Source organism: Malurus melanocephalus, unplaced genomic scaffold (assembly GCF_030028575.1).
Source record: "Malurus melanocephalus ecotype Western Australia unplaced genomic scaffold, MMel_1.1 scaffold_61, whole genome shotgun sequence".
Taxonomy (NCBI): domain Eukaryota; kingdom Metazoa; phylum Chordata; class Aves; order Passeriformes; family Maluridae; genus Malurus; species Malurus melanocephalus.
Window position 1 is genome coordinate 2,559,619 of NW_026623293.1, and position 13,315 is coordinate 2,572,933.

At 39.4% G+C, this 13,315-nt stretch overlaps 1 protein-coding gene across 1 annotated transcript in view; it reads right to left on the reverse strand.

Annotated features, from left to right (window-relative positions):
• Nucleotides 1–12,746, reverse strand: part of DNAJC3 (DnaJ heat shock protein family (Hsp40) member C3) — a 29,064-nt gene extending 16,318 nt beyond the window's left edge. The window contains exons 1-4 of the mRNA XM_057366216.1: nucleotides 12,552–12,746; nucleotides 6,540–6,650; nucleotides 4,342–4,466; nucleotides 3,246–3,320 (exon numbers count right to left, since the gene is read on the reverse strand). Of these exons, the coding sequence (XP_057222199.1) occupies nucleotides 3,246–3,320; nucleotides 4,342–4,466; nucleotides 6,540–6,650; nucleotides 12,552–12,633 (393 nt within the window). The 5' untranslated portion in view covers nucleotides 12,634–12,746. The remainder of the gene's footprint in view (nucleotides 1–3,245; nucleotides 3,321–4,341; nucleotides 4,467–6,539; nucleotides 6,651–12,551) is intronic.
• Between the last annotated feature and the right edge of the window lie 569 nt (nucleotides 12,747–13,315).

Genomic DNA, 13,315 nt, shown 5'->3' on the forward strand with positions numbered 1-13,315 from the left:
AAAACACTATTATTACACATATCAATTAGCCATAGAAAGCTGTTATCCAATGTATTTTGCAACAGGCAAGGATTTAGTAACAAAGCAGTGCTCAGATTTACAGAGCTCAGATGGTCTTGGCTGACATCTAGTGGAGCTGGAAGCTGTGCCTTCCGTTCCCAGCTTTGAAGTGTTAGTTCTTCCAAGGCAGACAGAATTGTGTATTTAGAACACCTCAACTTACAGTATTTATTGCAATAAACTGCAAATTTTGAACATTATAGTCTTAAAAAATATTAGAATTTCAAAGAAATAACACAATTTGGTCCTTTCTTCACATTCCAGTAAACAAGGCAGAAGTTCTGTTCTACTTTTGTACCTTCTACAGAATTCACCAACTCAAATCCTTCTTGTTTTCTCTAGAAAACAAGACTGACAATACTGTAAGGCACATACACAGGGCTGCCAGGATTTGCGTTGCTTTTGTCACTTTTCCAGGAGGCCTTCCATCAACTAAAATATGCCAATATTCCTTTTACTTTCAGTAAAAATCATCAGCATACAGATAAACATTCCAAGGCTTTCATGGCTTGAGGCCTTAGACACGAGTGTTGATGCACTCACATATCCGTCCTGATGGCTTCTATTTATCAGAAACTACTAAACCAAACAGAAGGAATTTGATATTCAAGCATATGAACACTCAACCAAAGGCATAGCAGAGAAATAATTACTCTTATATAGCATCAACTCTTATGAGCATCAACTTTGTAAAATCACGCAAGGACTTCTGCTTAYTCCTTGCTTCATGTGGAAAACCTGGCCCACGTAAAGAATTTCATCATCTTGATCCATCAGTCAGCCAAAAGGAGAGGTTTCTAGAAATGCAGTACTGCTTAAAATGTGAAAGCATAAGTTTCCATCAAACCCTCTATCCAAACCTCATGATTAATTTCAGCCAACAGGAAAGAACAGAGTACCCAAAAAAAAAAAAAAAGCTAAAAATAACACATGGAGGCTGGAATCTCAAGAGATTCTGCTCCCAAAAAAGAATCCTGAATCCTTTGCAGTGAGCTATTCCCACTGCCTGCTCTCACACTAGCACTGCCTCATAAGACAGCCAGTACTGATATGCCATAGAACACAGGAATATACAGAGAAACTGCTTAGCATTCATCAAAAGATATTTAGGGTGTTTACATGTAACTTTTTCTTGATATTATAAAATTATATAGAAAGAATTTGAGGACATGAATTTTATTTTCATAAAGGATAGGTTTACTGGTATMTATGAAGAATAGTTTCAACTATTTTTTTAAGTTCTACACGAAGCCACTGGTCTTACAAGCTGGGGAAGTTTACCTGTCATCCTCTGCTCCATTTAGACAGGCTGAATTTTTCTTGCTTTCTCTCCCTCAAAAATGACTGCATCTCCTAAACTGTTGAAATCCCTTTTAAGGAACATGACTACAAGAAAAGGGATGCAAAATCTGAAAGATTTAGAAAACAAGGGAAAGCTCTCAAAGAAACAGGTATTCTACTTAAAGATTTCAAGGCATATACCACAATTTAATTCACTCTCCATACACATAAATTAACTCATTACAAATTATTACTTTAATATTGTTTGGTCATTTTGCTTGAATATATTGTACTTAACTGAAAATTATGCTTTTCAAAACGGACGATTTGACAATTCTCTAACTGACAATATTGTTCACAGAACAAGGGAAAATGGAAGTCAGATTGAGGACYAATATGCTATTTTCCTAAATCAGTTTTTGGGAAGAAACTCTGTTCTACTTCAGATTTAAAGCCTGAGCACTGAAACTATTTGACTGACCARTGGCAGCACTAAATTTTTGCAGCAAGTTTGGCAATAGGGAAAGATATTTGACAGCTGACTGGAAAAACAATTCCATATGCAGTATTAAGCAATACTTCAAGAAAGAGAGCGCACTAACTGCAAAGAGATGCATATGCAAACTCACAATCAACACTGACATTGCATAATTGCTACTGCAGCGAGTGTGTCCTCAGTTAATCCAAGCTGAACGACTCTCTCCCACATTTGCAAACAGGGCTGTGCTGTTACCAGACTGCATACTCCTAAGAAACTTGCTGAGGAAGAAGCAGCCAGCAGAGCCATTGCTACATGAACTTCCAAATAAGCGGCTGGAGCTCTGCTACAGCCACAAAAACTGTCTSTGCATTTATACCAAGATCAATTTCTCCCACCTGTCCTGCAGAGCATACAGGATAACCACTCAGATTTTGTCATCCACACTCACTAGTAGGATTTCCATTAAACAGCTGCAAAATATTGCAATCTGCAACACAGAACTGCTTTTTCCATCACTCTCTTCAAAGATAACCAACAAGACAGTACTGTTGCGTTGCAAACTCTTCTTATTTTGGTTTAAGGGACACACCAGCTGTTCAAACCAGCAACCTTGAAGAGCAAGCAAGAATGAAGAAAGACTCCTATTTATACTCACATTTGCATGTATTTAGTGCAACAGAGAGGAAACCAAGATTCATATTCTCTCAAGGGTTTTTTTGGGGGGGTTGGATCATTTTACTTTCGCAGCATAGGGCTGAAGTGACACAAAATACTCATTAAAACTAAAAACAGCCCAAATGAGTTTTACGTGGGTAATTCCAACTATGTGTATACGGAAACTGCACAATTGCTGATCATGGAGAGAAAGTACTGTCCAGACATTCGTAAAAGATGGACAACTCTCCAAATTGGAAGACAGAGGGATGCCACTGAAATGTACTGATTTAACTGCTCAGTGACTAAACTTAGAGTCAACAATTCTTTTGCAACCAGTAAAAAGAGATAGGAACCTGCAGAGGTTGATCTCTGATRCCCCTAGTGATTTTCCAAGAAGACATCAACACAGTGGTGTAAAGCAGAGCTCAAATACATACTTTGACTCCCATGTCACTTATTTCTGAATGAAGTTTGCTTCCTAGTACAGCTGTCAGTAAGCAGAGATCGTGAAGGGTCAGGTACATGCAAAAAAGACTTTCCAGAGTGCTACATTGCTTCAGTTAACACCTCATTTCATCTGCACCACTATACTTTAACTTCCTTGGTCATTTATTCATGCAAGGCTGCTTAGCTACTACACTTTSAAAGATCAGGAAAGACACTCAGGCCTAGATACCATATACTCTATAGAGCATCAGAGTTGAGATGTGACCTTAACCCAACCTTAAAAGCAGTGATACAGTTCAACACTGGTCTCCAAACTTACCACATTTTTAAAATCATCCTCTGCTTCATCAAATTTTCCTTGCTTAAGCAGTAAGTGTCCTCTTTGTAATCTTGCCTGAAATAAAACATAACTTTTTATATACAAATGGGAATTGAGCGAAGTAGGAACACAAGTTTCACTTTAGTATAGTTAAGTAGCTGAAACAGATCATGACATTCATTCTTTTTTGTTCTTGATTTAATAATATTCTTATAAGGCCTTTTTAATGGTAAAGGATTGCTATGCACCAGAACTGAGGGACAAAAAGCAGACMTTTTTATGAGCAGCTGCAACTGATGGAAAGAAATAATTTGAAGTTTCATATATCAAAGTGARTGTTGACTTCACACCACCTTCCTGATTATAACTGCTTAAAGATTAAGTAAATAGCAGAAATAATAAACAATTTTCCCACATTTAATTATTTCATTAAACTCTCAAGAGTAATAGAAGCTATGTAAAAAGGTAAGTTAATGATTTAGGAGATTTTTATTTATAATATTTTCATACAGCGGTGAAYGTAACCTTTGTTCTTTTATTGTAATCTATACAGGACATGCCACTGCCTGCAAAAAAAAGGAGGTGAGAGAATCAGTTGGAGAGGACTCCAGCATCAGCTTCCAACCAGTGAGGCAGTCTCCATATACAGTACAGAGACGTGACAAAGGAATAAGCAAATAAGAACATGCAACAATCACACAAGAAGGTGGTGGGATGAGGACAGTTCCTGTGGAGAAGAGATACCTGAAATCAAATGCCGATTAAGATAGAAAAAAGCCCCAGAGGCATCTGTGTGCCCTCTTCTCCCTGTCCAAATGCCATAGCCTTGGTGAATGACAGAATATCCGCMAGAGAAGTGTTTAGCATAAATCCATGAACGTGGTAAAACTATTAGCTCAAATAACTGGCTAGACTGTGCTCAGCATAGGTGCAAATTAAGGCACATACACCATTGCTATTATTTTATCCTCTTTAAAGACCTCTGAGGGATAATGAATCCTCTATCCCTGCTGAGCAAATTCTTAAAAAAACTCCAARCCTTCTTTGAAGCAGTTTTTTTTACGCTTGAACAATCTTCAATTTCACTAATACTTACTGATGTGAAGTCCTGCTTTAATTCAACCACTTTACTTAAATCGCGAATTGCTGCTTTAGATTTGCCCATGGCTAAGTACACTGTGGCTCTTCTGTAATAAGCAATGTAGTTATCAGAGTCTCCCTCTGCAAATGAACAAACAGTAATCAGAGTACTATCTTAAAGCAACTGAAATTTCTGGTACAGTGGAACTGTAATGGCTAAAAATACAGTATCTGACTTTTAAGTCACTGGAAACAACAGTATACATTAATAAGCCATAAAATTTACAACATTATGCAAGCAGTATTTTCTATGCAGTTTAATTATTTAACAATAAAGAATACAGAAATACTTTATACAGGAGAACAGCCATTACATACTAATGCTTTACTTTCAATCGCTGGCCGACATTGACAGCTAAAACTAAGGAACTTTATTAATACATAGAGGATGAAAGGTAGAAAAGAGCTAACATAGAAAGCACATTCCAGCACCAAATTATTATCTGACACATAGTTTTGCCTCACTACTCTGGTAACAGTAATGAACAGCAATTGACACCTACCCAGCCAGAAGGCATAAGACGTCAACTTCATAGGATTGAAGAAAGAGTTGAAAATTTAACTGAAGAGAGATAATATGGACAGTACAGTAGCTTTCTTCTATTTTAGATGTTTGCAAAAAGCACAAAAATAGACTGGCTGAGGCAAGACAGGAAGRTCTATCTACCTCACAGTATATAATGATGCAGTACAACCAGAAAGGCATTCTTGTCTCCTCATAAGCGCAGTTGTCCAATCATGCTTAAAATCTTTTTCTTTGTATTTTGCCTTTTTGAAAAGAAGTCTGATGAAAATGAGGCAATCGGGCTAAAACYAGCATCCAACTAAGAATCCCTTAAAGGTCACAACTGAGGTGGTCAAACCATAGTTCTACAAGCTGCTCAAGCACAGCTGGCAAAGCAGTGGCTTTCAGCCACGCAGGCACCTCACTGCTCATCCMACCTCACACCACCGCTGCCTCTGCAGCATCACCAGAAACTGCACAGCCACAGGCTGAACTGGTCCCCTCATCAAATCCAAGTTCAATTTTGCCAACCCATAATAAAGGAGAAAAATCACACTGTAGCACTAACCATGCCCAGATCCCACAAAAATGCTTTGGCAACAACACAGTAACAGAAGGACTGCCTCTAGGTGGAATAAGGAGCTTCCGTAACAGAAAAAAAGGGAAGCTGCCCCTCCACTCAGTTTTTGTAAGGGAAGTTGATCTTGGAGAATGCAAAGAAAATATTAATAACTTAGAATCAACTGATATTTCATTTACATCTCACTATTAAACCAAGGTATATAAATAAAAAAGTAATAATAGTATGACCGATCAATATAACACAAGAGTACATCTTGGTATTATTCTTTTCACAAAGAAAAAAATGCACTTGYACACATTACAATGAAGTCCAACAGCTTAAAAACAAACCACCAAGCAATTAAGAAACTGTAGTGTTAATGGACCTGCTCTTTACTGGTGGTGTCTTCTTTGCTTCATTTAAAGGTATTTAATCAGCTAAGTTGCTTTAAAATTCTTAAAAGTGAACATTTAATGCCTTTTTTAATTGAAAATGCAGAACTAAACAAGAACAAACTCACTAGCTGAGTTCAAGAGACAGACAATTTTGCTCTCCACTACCAGTTCAGTATCTCAAACTAGCAGTATCAGTTTCACTGAGATACCACCCACTTCAAGACTTAATTAAGAAAAAATAAGAGTCAGTCTAGCTATTTTAAACAATTAATTTTTTACCACACTGGATAGAAGAAAGCATGGATAAAGTCATCTTTTCAAAGACATACTCTGAAAAAAATMATGAAGATAAAACCTGATCCTGATGGGATTGGACAGACAGGGAATACTTCGTCAAAAGATACCAGAATCAATTATAATTCCTTTCATACAGCTAGCTTCCAGCAAAAAACAGTGACATACATGTTTATGTATCATGTAGTTAATTTAACAGTTTTCTTTTATCAAAACCAAAGTATAAATATTCTACATCTCTGCTGGCTCCTGTCCAAACTGCTGTATAAAGGTGGCCCAACTTCTGTGACTCATGGAATGCAATTTGCAATAAAGCAGGATATTTAATGAAGCAAACAGTGAGGAAAAACTCATCCAAAGTTATTTCAGTACAAGAGYCAACTCCCTGAGATACGTACCTATAGCTGCATGGAAGTGAGACAAGGCATCCGCCAGCTGTCCAGCAGCCAATAATTTCTTTCCCATTTCAAGTTGTTTTTCTACTTCTGCATTTATTCCACACTCAGCTCCTTAAAGAAAGACGAAAAGGTCAAGGTTTTGAATGACCAGTTTGGTTATACCAAACACATACAAGTAGATAGTACAATCCATGTAAGAATGTAAGATAGTACAATCCATAGTACAATCCATGTAAGAAACTATTATGAATAGAGGCAGAAGTCACATCTTCCTGTACTTTAGATAATCTCAAGAGGTCTTTCCAATCTAATGGATTCTGAGATTCTGTAAAGCACCCTGCAGCCAAATAATCTCATAGTATGTCCCAGTTAGGATGTGTCAAAGTACAAAGTACCCCATTGTGACAAGGCACCAAATATGCACCTACACGTTCAAAAACTTACTTTGACTGACAACATTTTGATGTGGACTTTCAATTTCAGATGAATCTGGAACAGAACTCATAACACACGTGCAGCAAATACACAAAGGCTCCACATTAAATGCCATGACCCTGATGGTAACTTAGTACTTAACTGAGAACTGTTTAGCTACTTAGAGACTGAATTCTCATCTACTGCACTYCTGTCTCATCTTCATAATTCCCAAGGCAAACGTCTACAGGAGTGCAAGTTTTGACATAAACAATTCAAATTCTCACTCCTTTTCCCTTTAACCAGTAGCATGAAAACCATACTTAAGTGGYAAAAGTCTTTGAAGTGCCAGTCTGATTTTAAAGCTAATAAATTGCTGCTGCTCAGCCAACAGGGAAAGACTATTGTTGAGAAGAAATGAGCAGTCGAGTGCAAGTACGTGCTGTACATGCATCAACTCAGTAACAGCTTTTTCATTTGCCCTGCTTCCAGAAGTCTTCAGATCAGAGCAAAATTTCACTACAAATTACTCACCAGTCTACGACTATTAAAAAACTTTCACACTAGACAATTTTTTTTATTAAGAAGATACCCTATGCCTAAACTTTAGCAAGGTAATATACTGAAATCCTGAATAAGCACATTACATTAAAACCCCATGATTTATAACTTATTTCACTCAGGTTTTGCACTGAGCTAATTCAGACAGGCATTTCAATTAATTTTAAATACAAAAATGCAGCAGCACTTTGAAGCTGTTTCTTAGAATCTGAATAAAAATGTTACAGTACAACTGATTGAAGGAAAGTATAACCAAACTTCTCACACTGAAAGACGGTTAAACAACAAAGTATTTATAACGAAAGAACAATAATTTCTTATCATGGAGTCATCATGATTTTAAACCTAGGAGCTCTCAAAACCTGCGATCTTAATTATTTTTTCTTTTCTACTCCATAATACAGCTCATAATTATTTTAATTCCATATCATAAGAAAATCCTTGAACTGTCTAAACTAAAATGAACAAAATCCCCTCTGTATCCACTACAGAAATTTCTACCGGCTAAAAGATTGATAATAATTCAGCAAGCTGGATTACAGGGCTCCCATTCAATTATTTGTTTTAGAATTATGACAGCAAGCAAATGTGTTTTTTTTTTAATTAATGACAATGACTTCATAAAGTAACTCCCAAATTTCCAGTCAATATTTTTGTTTAAGTAAATTAAGTTAAAATAGCTATTATTTATCATATGATTATTTGAGGGTTTTACTAGATGACATATTTCAAAGCCAATTCCAGGTGTGTGAAAAATGCATTTCCATTTCATGTGAATGCCCAATTTGCAGCAAAAAAGGGACATTCTTCCTTGCCCATTTTGCTTCTCTAACTTAAAGCTTCAATCATCAAGTAGTCCAATGTTCTTTAAAATGACATTGGACACACAATGGAAAAACTCATAACTGGAAAAAACCCTCACAACAAATCTCCCTGGCTTTGGAAGTATGCTAGCAATAAAGCAGGTATCAAAATATAAACAGACTGAAGTATTTAACTTGATCTAACACCAACTAAAAATTCTTAAGTTTGATCTCTCCTGTGTCCCTTCACACACAAATATCTGAAATCTTTCAAAAATTGYCCGTTTGCAGAGGTATCCTAGTAGTGGGTTGTAAATTACTATTCGATGAACTTTCCTTCCACTCAAACATGACACTGAATTCCCAGTCTTAAGCATCTGAAGAAGCATCCTTGTTTTACATTCAGTCACATCAGGATAGCTCCAAGAATACATTTTTCCATAATAAAATGTACCTAGATGATTTGGTGTCTTTCAAACACGTTATGTTCAGTACAGTTCTACAGTTACATAATATTTTAGGCAGAAGAGCCATTTTTTCCCTTGGAAATAATGAAGACAATTAATAAAGTAAATGAGAAAGATGCCCACTGATAGCAAACAAGTAATAGAAGAAGGAGCAAMATAGATAAATGAAGAAGGCAAACTGTGAAGTTCTGTAGATTCCCTGCAAAATAAGACTAATTATACTTGATGTACGTTAAACCATACATTAAACCTTGGTTCTGCAAGTTGCTGAAGATCATAAATTGATGCATGAATCTCCAGAAGCAGCCTATATAATCAGCCTAACCATGATAAAAAGTGACACTTACCAAAACTACTCAGGAACACTCTGCACTGACCTGACAGTCGGGCTGTTTATTCACAGAAATCTATTGCTTATTCATTTTCTGGATGCAGGCAAAMAATTGCTCTAAATAAAGCAGCCCACTGTAGACGTCTGAAAACTGATAACATAAGCACAGGAGTCCAAGGACTCAAATTCTTTGCAACCTATTTGGATATCTATGCACTCTTTAGTCTGGAAATGAACCTAAGAACTAAAGTTCTTAGGTTCAAAAAGACCACCAAACCCACCCCAAAGAGCTCTTTCCAAGAGATACACATAGGCGAGCTGGATACCAAGGCCCAGCTGAAGGAGGTCTGTATGCTCCCCCAAAAAACTAAATTTACACAAGAGTTATGCAAGCATACCATTTATTTTTAAACATTTCCAAGTATTTTAATTCRAATATAATTTCTAAAGTCTGCCTAATTGTTAAGTATTTATCTASGGCCTCAGACAACCATACAAATGAGCACCAGTTGTCAGATCAAATMAAATATTCTGGATAAATTTAGTCTGTGGTCTTTGCACCAATGCAAGAGTCTAAGAGTAAAAAAACAACAAAACAACCTAAACAAAACAAAACAAAAAGAACAACAACAACAAAAACAAACAAACACAAACCCCTAAACTATACCCAGAAAACTGGTACTARCCCTGACAACTCAAAGAACAACAATCAAAAAGTACAGGGAAGATAAGCAGGTGCAGCTAACCTGTTTTTCCAGTTAAATACATTCATTTCAAATAACTTATAACTTCCTGGTAGGATTTTTGTTTCATTAGAATATTTGGTGCTAATATGCAGGTACCTAAGTCTACAGACTTTGTATAATTGGTCATATCCACAGTGTAAAAAATTCAAGAAAGTTCRGCAACTTGAGAATAGTTTCAAGATGTTACATTTTTCTACATGCTCCTGTTTGTCCCTCACTGGAGAATTTCTACTTACTTTTTTCTAAATCTTGTTCCTAAGCTCAGTAAAAAGACTATAAAGATAAACAGAATTAGTTCCTACTGTGTACCAAAACAAGTTGTTTCAATGATAAAGAAGCAGCATGTATGCCACTAATGTTAATTACATTCATCTGAACCTTTTTTTTTTCCCCATAGAAGAGCTAAATGACTGCCTTATCTTGTCAGGCGAGTGGGAGATCTGCTTTTGCAACATTTTTTATCAGAATGACCCTGAACCTTAAGTTTGCTGTTATTTTTAAACAGGTTTGGTCTTTGCTTTAGATATACTGGCAAATACAATTTTCAAGAACTACACTGAAGTAAGAAAGATGTGAACAAGCAACCMCAGTTTTCACAAGCAACACTTCTGAGGTTCACAAGGAGCCTCAGAATATCTAGTTGAGCTGTGTGTAACTTCCACCCATCAAGTTTTTATCCTTTYGTTTGCAAAGGAAGTTGGCAAATACGGCAAAGACTGACAGACAGAAAAGCCCCGCCCCCAAGTAGGCTTGGCTATTTGGGGCTAAGAAAAAACCAAAAAAAGCTCCCAAACTTATGACAACAACAAAAGGTGGGGGGGGAGGAAAAGCAACACTTAATGCTTGTGGTCTGACAGTAACTAACTGAGCTCTGTATACTCTGAACCATTTATTCTTCCCCATAATACATTCTCTTTCTTCTACTACGAGGAAGGACAGTGGGAAATGAGCAACACTCTATTCCTCCTCAGTCACCACTTTTTGTTGTGATTAGTGTGGACAAACAGAAATGAAAAATGAATTCTCCCAAGAGAGAATGTGTGCCAAATTCATTACAAATTGGGGTGAAGAGGAAGAATCAAAAACGTTTTTACTGAGTGTACTTACCAGCCAGATATAAATAGTACACATTGACATAAATTGTAAGATACAAAGTTAATATAAAATGACTTTTCCMCAGATTCGTGAACCAGATGACACCAGACATACTTCTATTAGCAAGACATCAAGACACAAATATTTAAATGCAACTATGAACACCTCTGTGTTCAAAGACCAGTAATATTCGGGGGGGGGGGAGAGAATTTAGGTACTTAAATAACATAATCCCCTCCAAAAAATTCTTAAACTACACGTTCTGAAAAATTAACTCATTATTAAGAGGTTAGTAAATTCAAYAAGTAAGATCCAGTACTACACTTCTCATTCTATTACTGTACTCTACATATTTATTAACTGAAGTTAAGAAAAYGTCCCCCAAATTATGAAATGTGGTAAACCCAAATAGCCATTAAACCACTTACTTGAAATAGGCTGGCAACTCTAAATAAAGAATCCTCAGTAGGAGCGCCACTGCCACAATCTGTATACTCTGACAAAAGTTATTATTTTCTTCTAACACTGTTAGAATGCATATTAAAAAAAGAAGGCAATTCGACACCACAGTACATGACTTAATGCAGAGAGTCTTTGCCACGGGATGTTCCTGTTGCCACCTGGCCAGCTGAACTACAATTCAGTGTATCAAATGAATTTTTAATATTAACCTGTATCTTTCTTACGCCCATAGACTTTTTCTGACTACTGACAGCTTCCATCTTCCATCTGCCACTGGAAGGTAAAGAATGTCCCTCATGTGAAACCCTGGCTGTAACTACCATTGTATAACAGTCAGAAATTTAACAGAAGCCGGTGAATAAAAGTCTGGCTACACAGGTGTTGCGGACAGTGTACTACAAATGCAAACAAGCTGCACAAAGCGCAAATAAGCTGAACTGCAAACACTAATGGTGGAAAAAAAAAAAAAAAAACCAAACCATAATAACAAAACAAAAATGGAACAAATTCAACGTAACCATCAAAAGCTTCAGTGAATCTCTAAGTATGGCATTAATACTGGCTGCGGCCGAGAAGGGCCACTGGGGAAGCCTCTGAACTTGGGAACCACAYAAAATCCACACCGGAGGGAGAAACTCACGCCTAGCACAGAACGGCCCATGCTGTCACACAGCTGCCCTGGAGGACACCACGGCACCCGAGCCCTCCCAGTGGCTGGCAGAAGCCTCAGCCCGTCCGTGAGCAGGCCGGGAAGCGCGAAGCGCAMACACAGCGAGCCGCCAACCGCACCGCCAGCAACTCCAATAAACCCCAACAGGTCACGGGCAGCGGCGTGCCCTCGTTACGCACCCTTCGCCACAGCCCTGAGCGATGAGGTGGCAGGCCTGTGCCTCGCTCCTCACACCCCTTCCCGAAATATTACCCCCCCACCCAAGACGACACGGGCCGGGGAAAGCGGGGGGTGCCCCGCCGCCATGGCGGACACMGCGCAGCCCCGAGCGAGAACCAGGCAGGAGGGACGGAGGGAGGGCGACCAGCCACCACGGCCGCGGGCCCGACCCCGGCGAGACGCGGACGGACGCGGCACAGCCCCCCTCGCAGCGCACTCCCCTAGGAACCCCGGCCCGGCTCACCCTGGTACTGCAGGTCGAGGAGAACGAGCAGGAAGGGCAACGCGGAGCCCAGGCGGCCGGCGGAGGCAGCGGGGGACACCATCTCCTCCTCCGTCGCCGCCCCCCGTCCCGACAGTGGCGGCTCCGGACCCGGCCCAAGCGACCGGCGGCTCCAGCTCCTCCGGGGAGGGTCGTGGGCGACGCTGATTGGCCGCGCCGCGCGCGCCCGCCCCTGCCTGGCGCCCTCCGCCGGACGTGAGGGAGCGGCGCGAGCGCGCCCGTCCCCGCAGCGCTGCCCTCACCCAACATGGCGGCGCGGGTGGCTCCGGCCCTCAGCAGCGATGGCGGCGCCCCGCCCCGGGCCGCCTGCTAAAAGGCACGCGCGGCTTGTACCTGTTTGCCTTTCCATTTCAYTTCCCGTCTCTTTGCCCACCCCTGCCCTGCTCATCTTGACGTCCCGAGAGTCAGAAATGGTTAACAATTTACCCAGAGAAATACAGAGAACGAAAATCCGATTGGGAAATAAGGAGTCTTGCCTTACCACGGAAGCACAGAATTTCCTGAGTTAGAAGGGATCCATCAGGATCAGAGTCCAGCTCCTGGCCTTGCACAGGGCATCCCTAAGARTCACACCATGTGCCTGAGAGCATTGTCCAAACACTTCTTGARCTCTGTCAGGCTGGTGCTGTGACCTCTTTCCTGGGGAGCTGTTCCAGTGCCCAAACACCCTCTGGGTGAAGAACCTGTTTCTAATAACCATCCTAAACCTTCCCTAACACAACTTC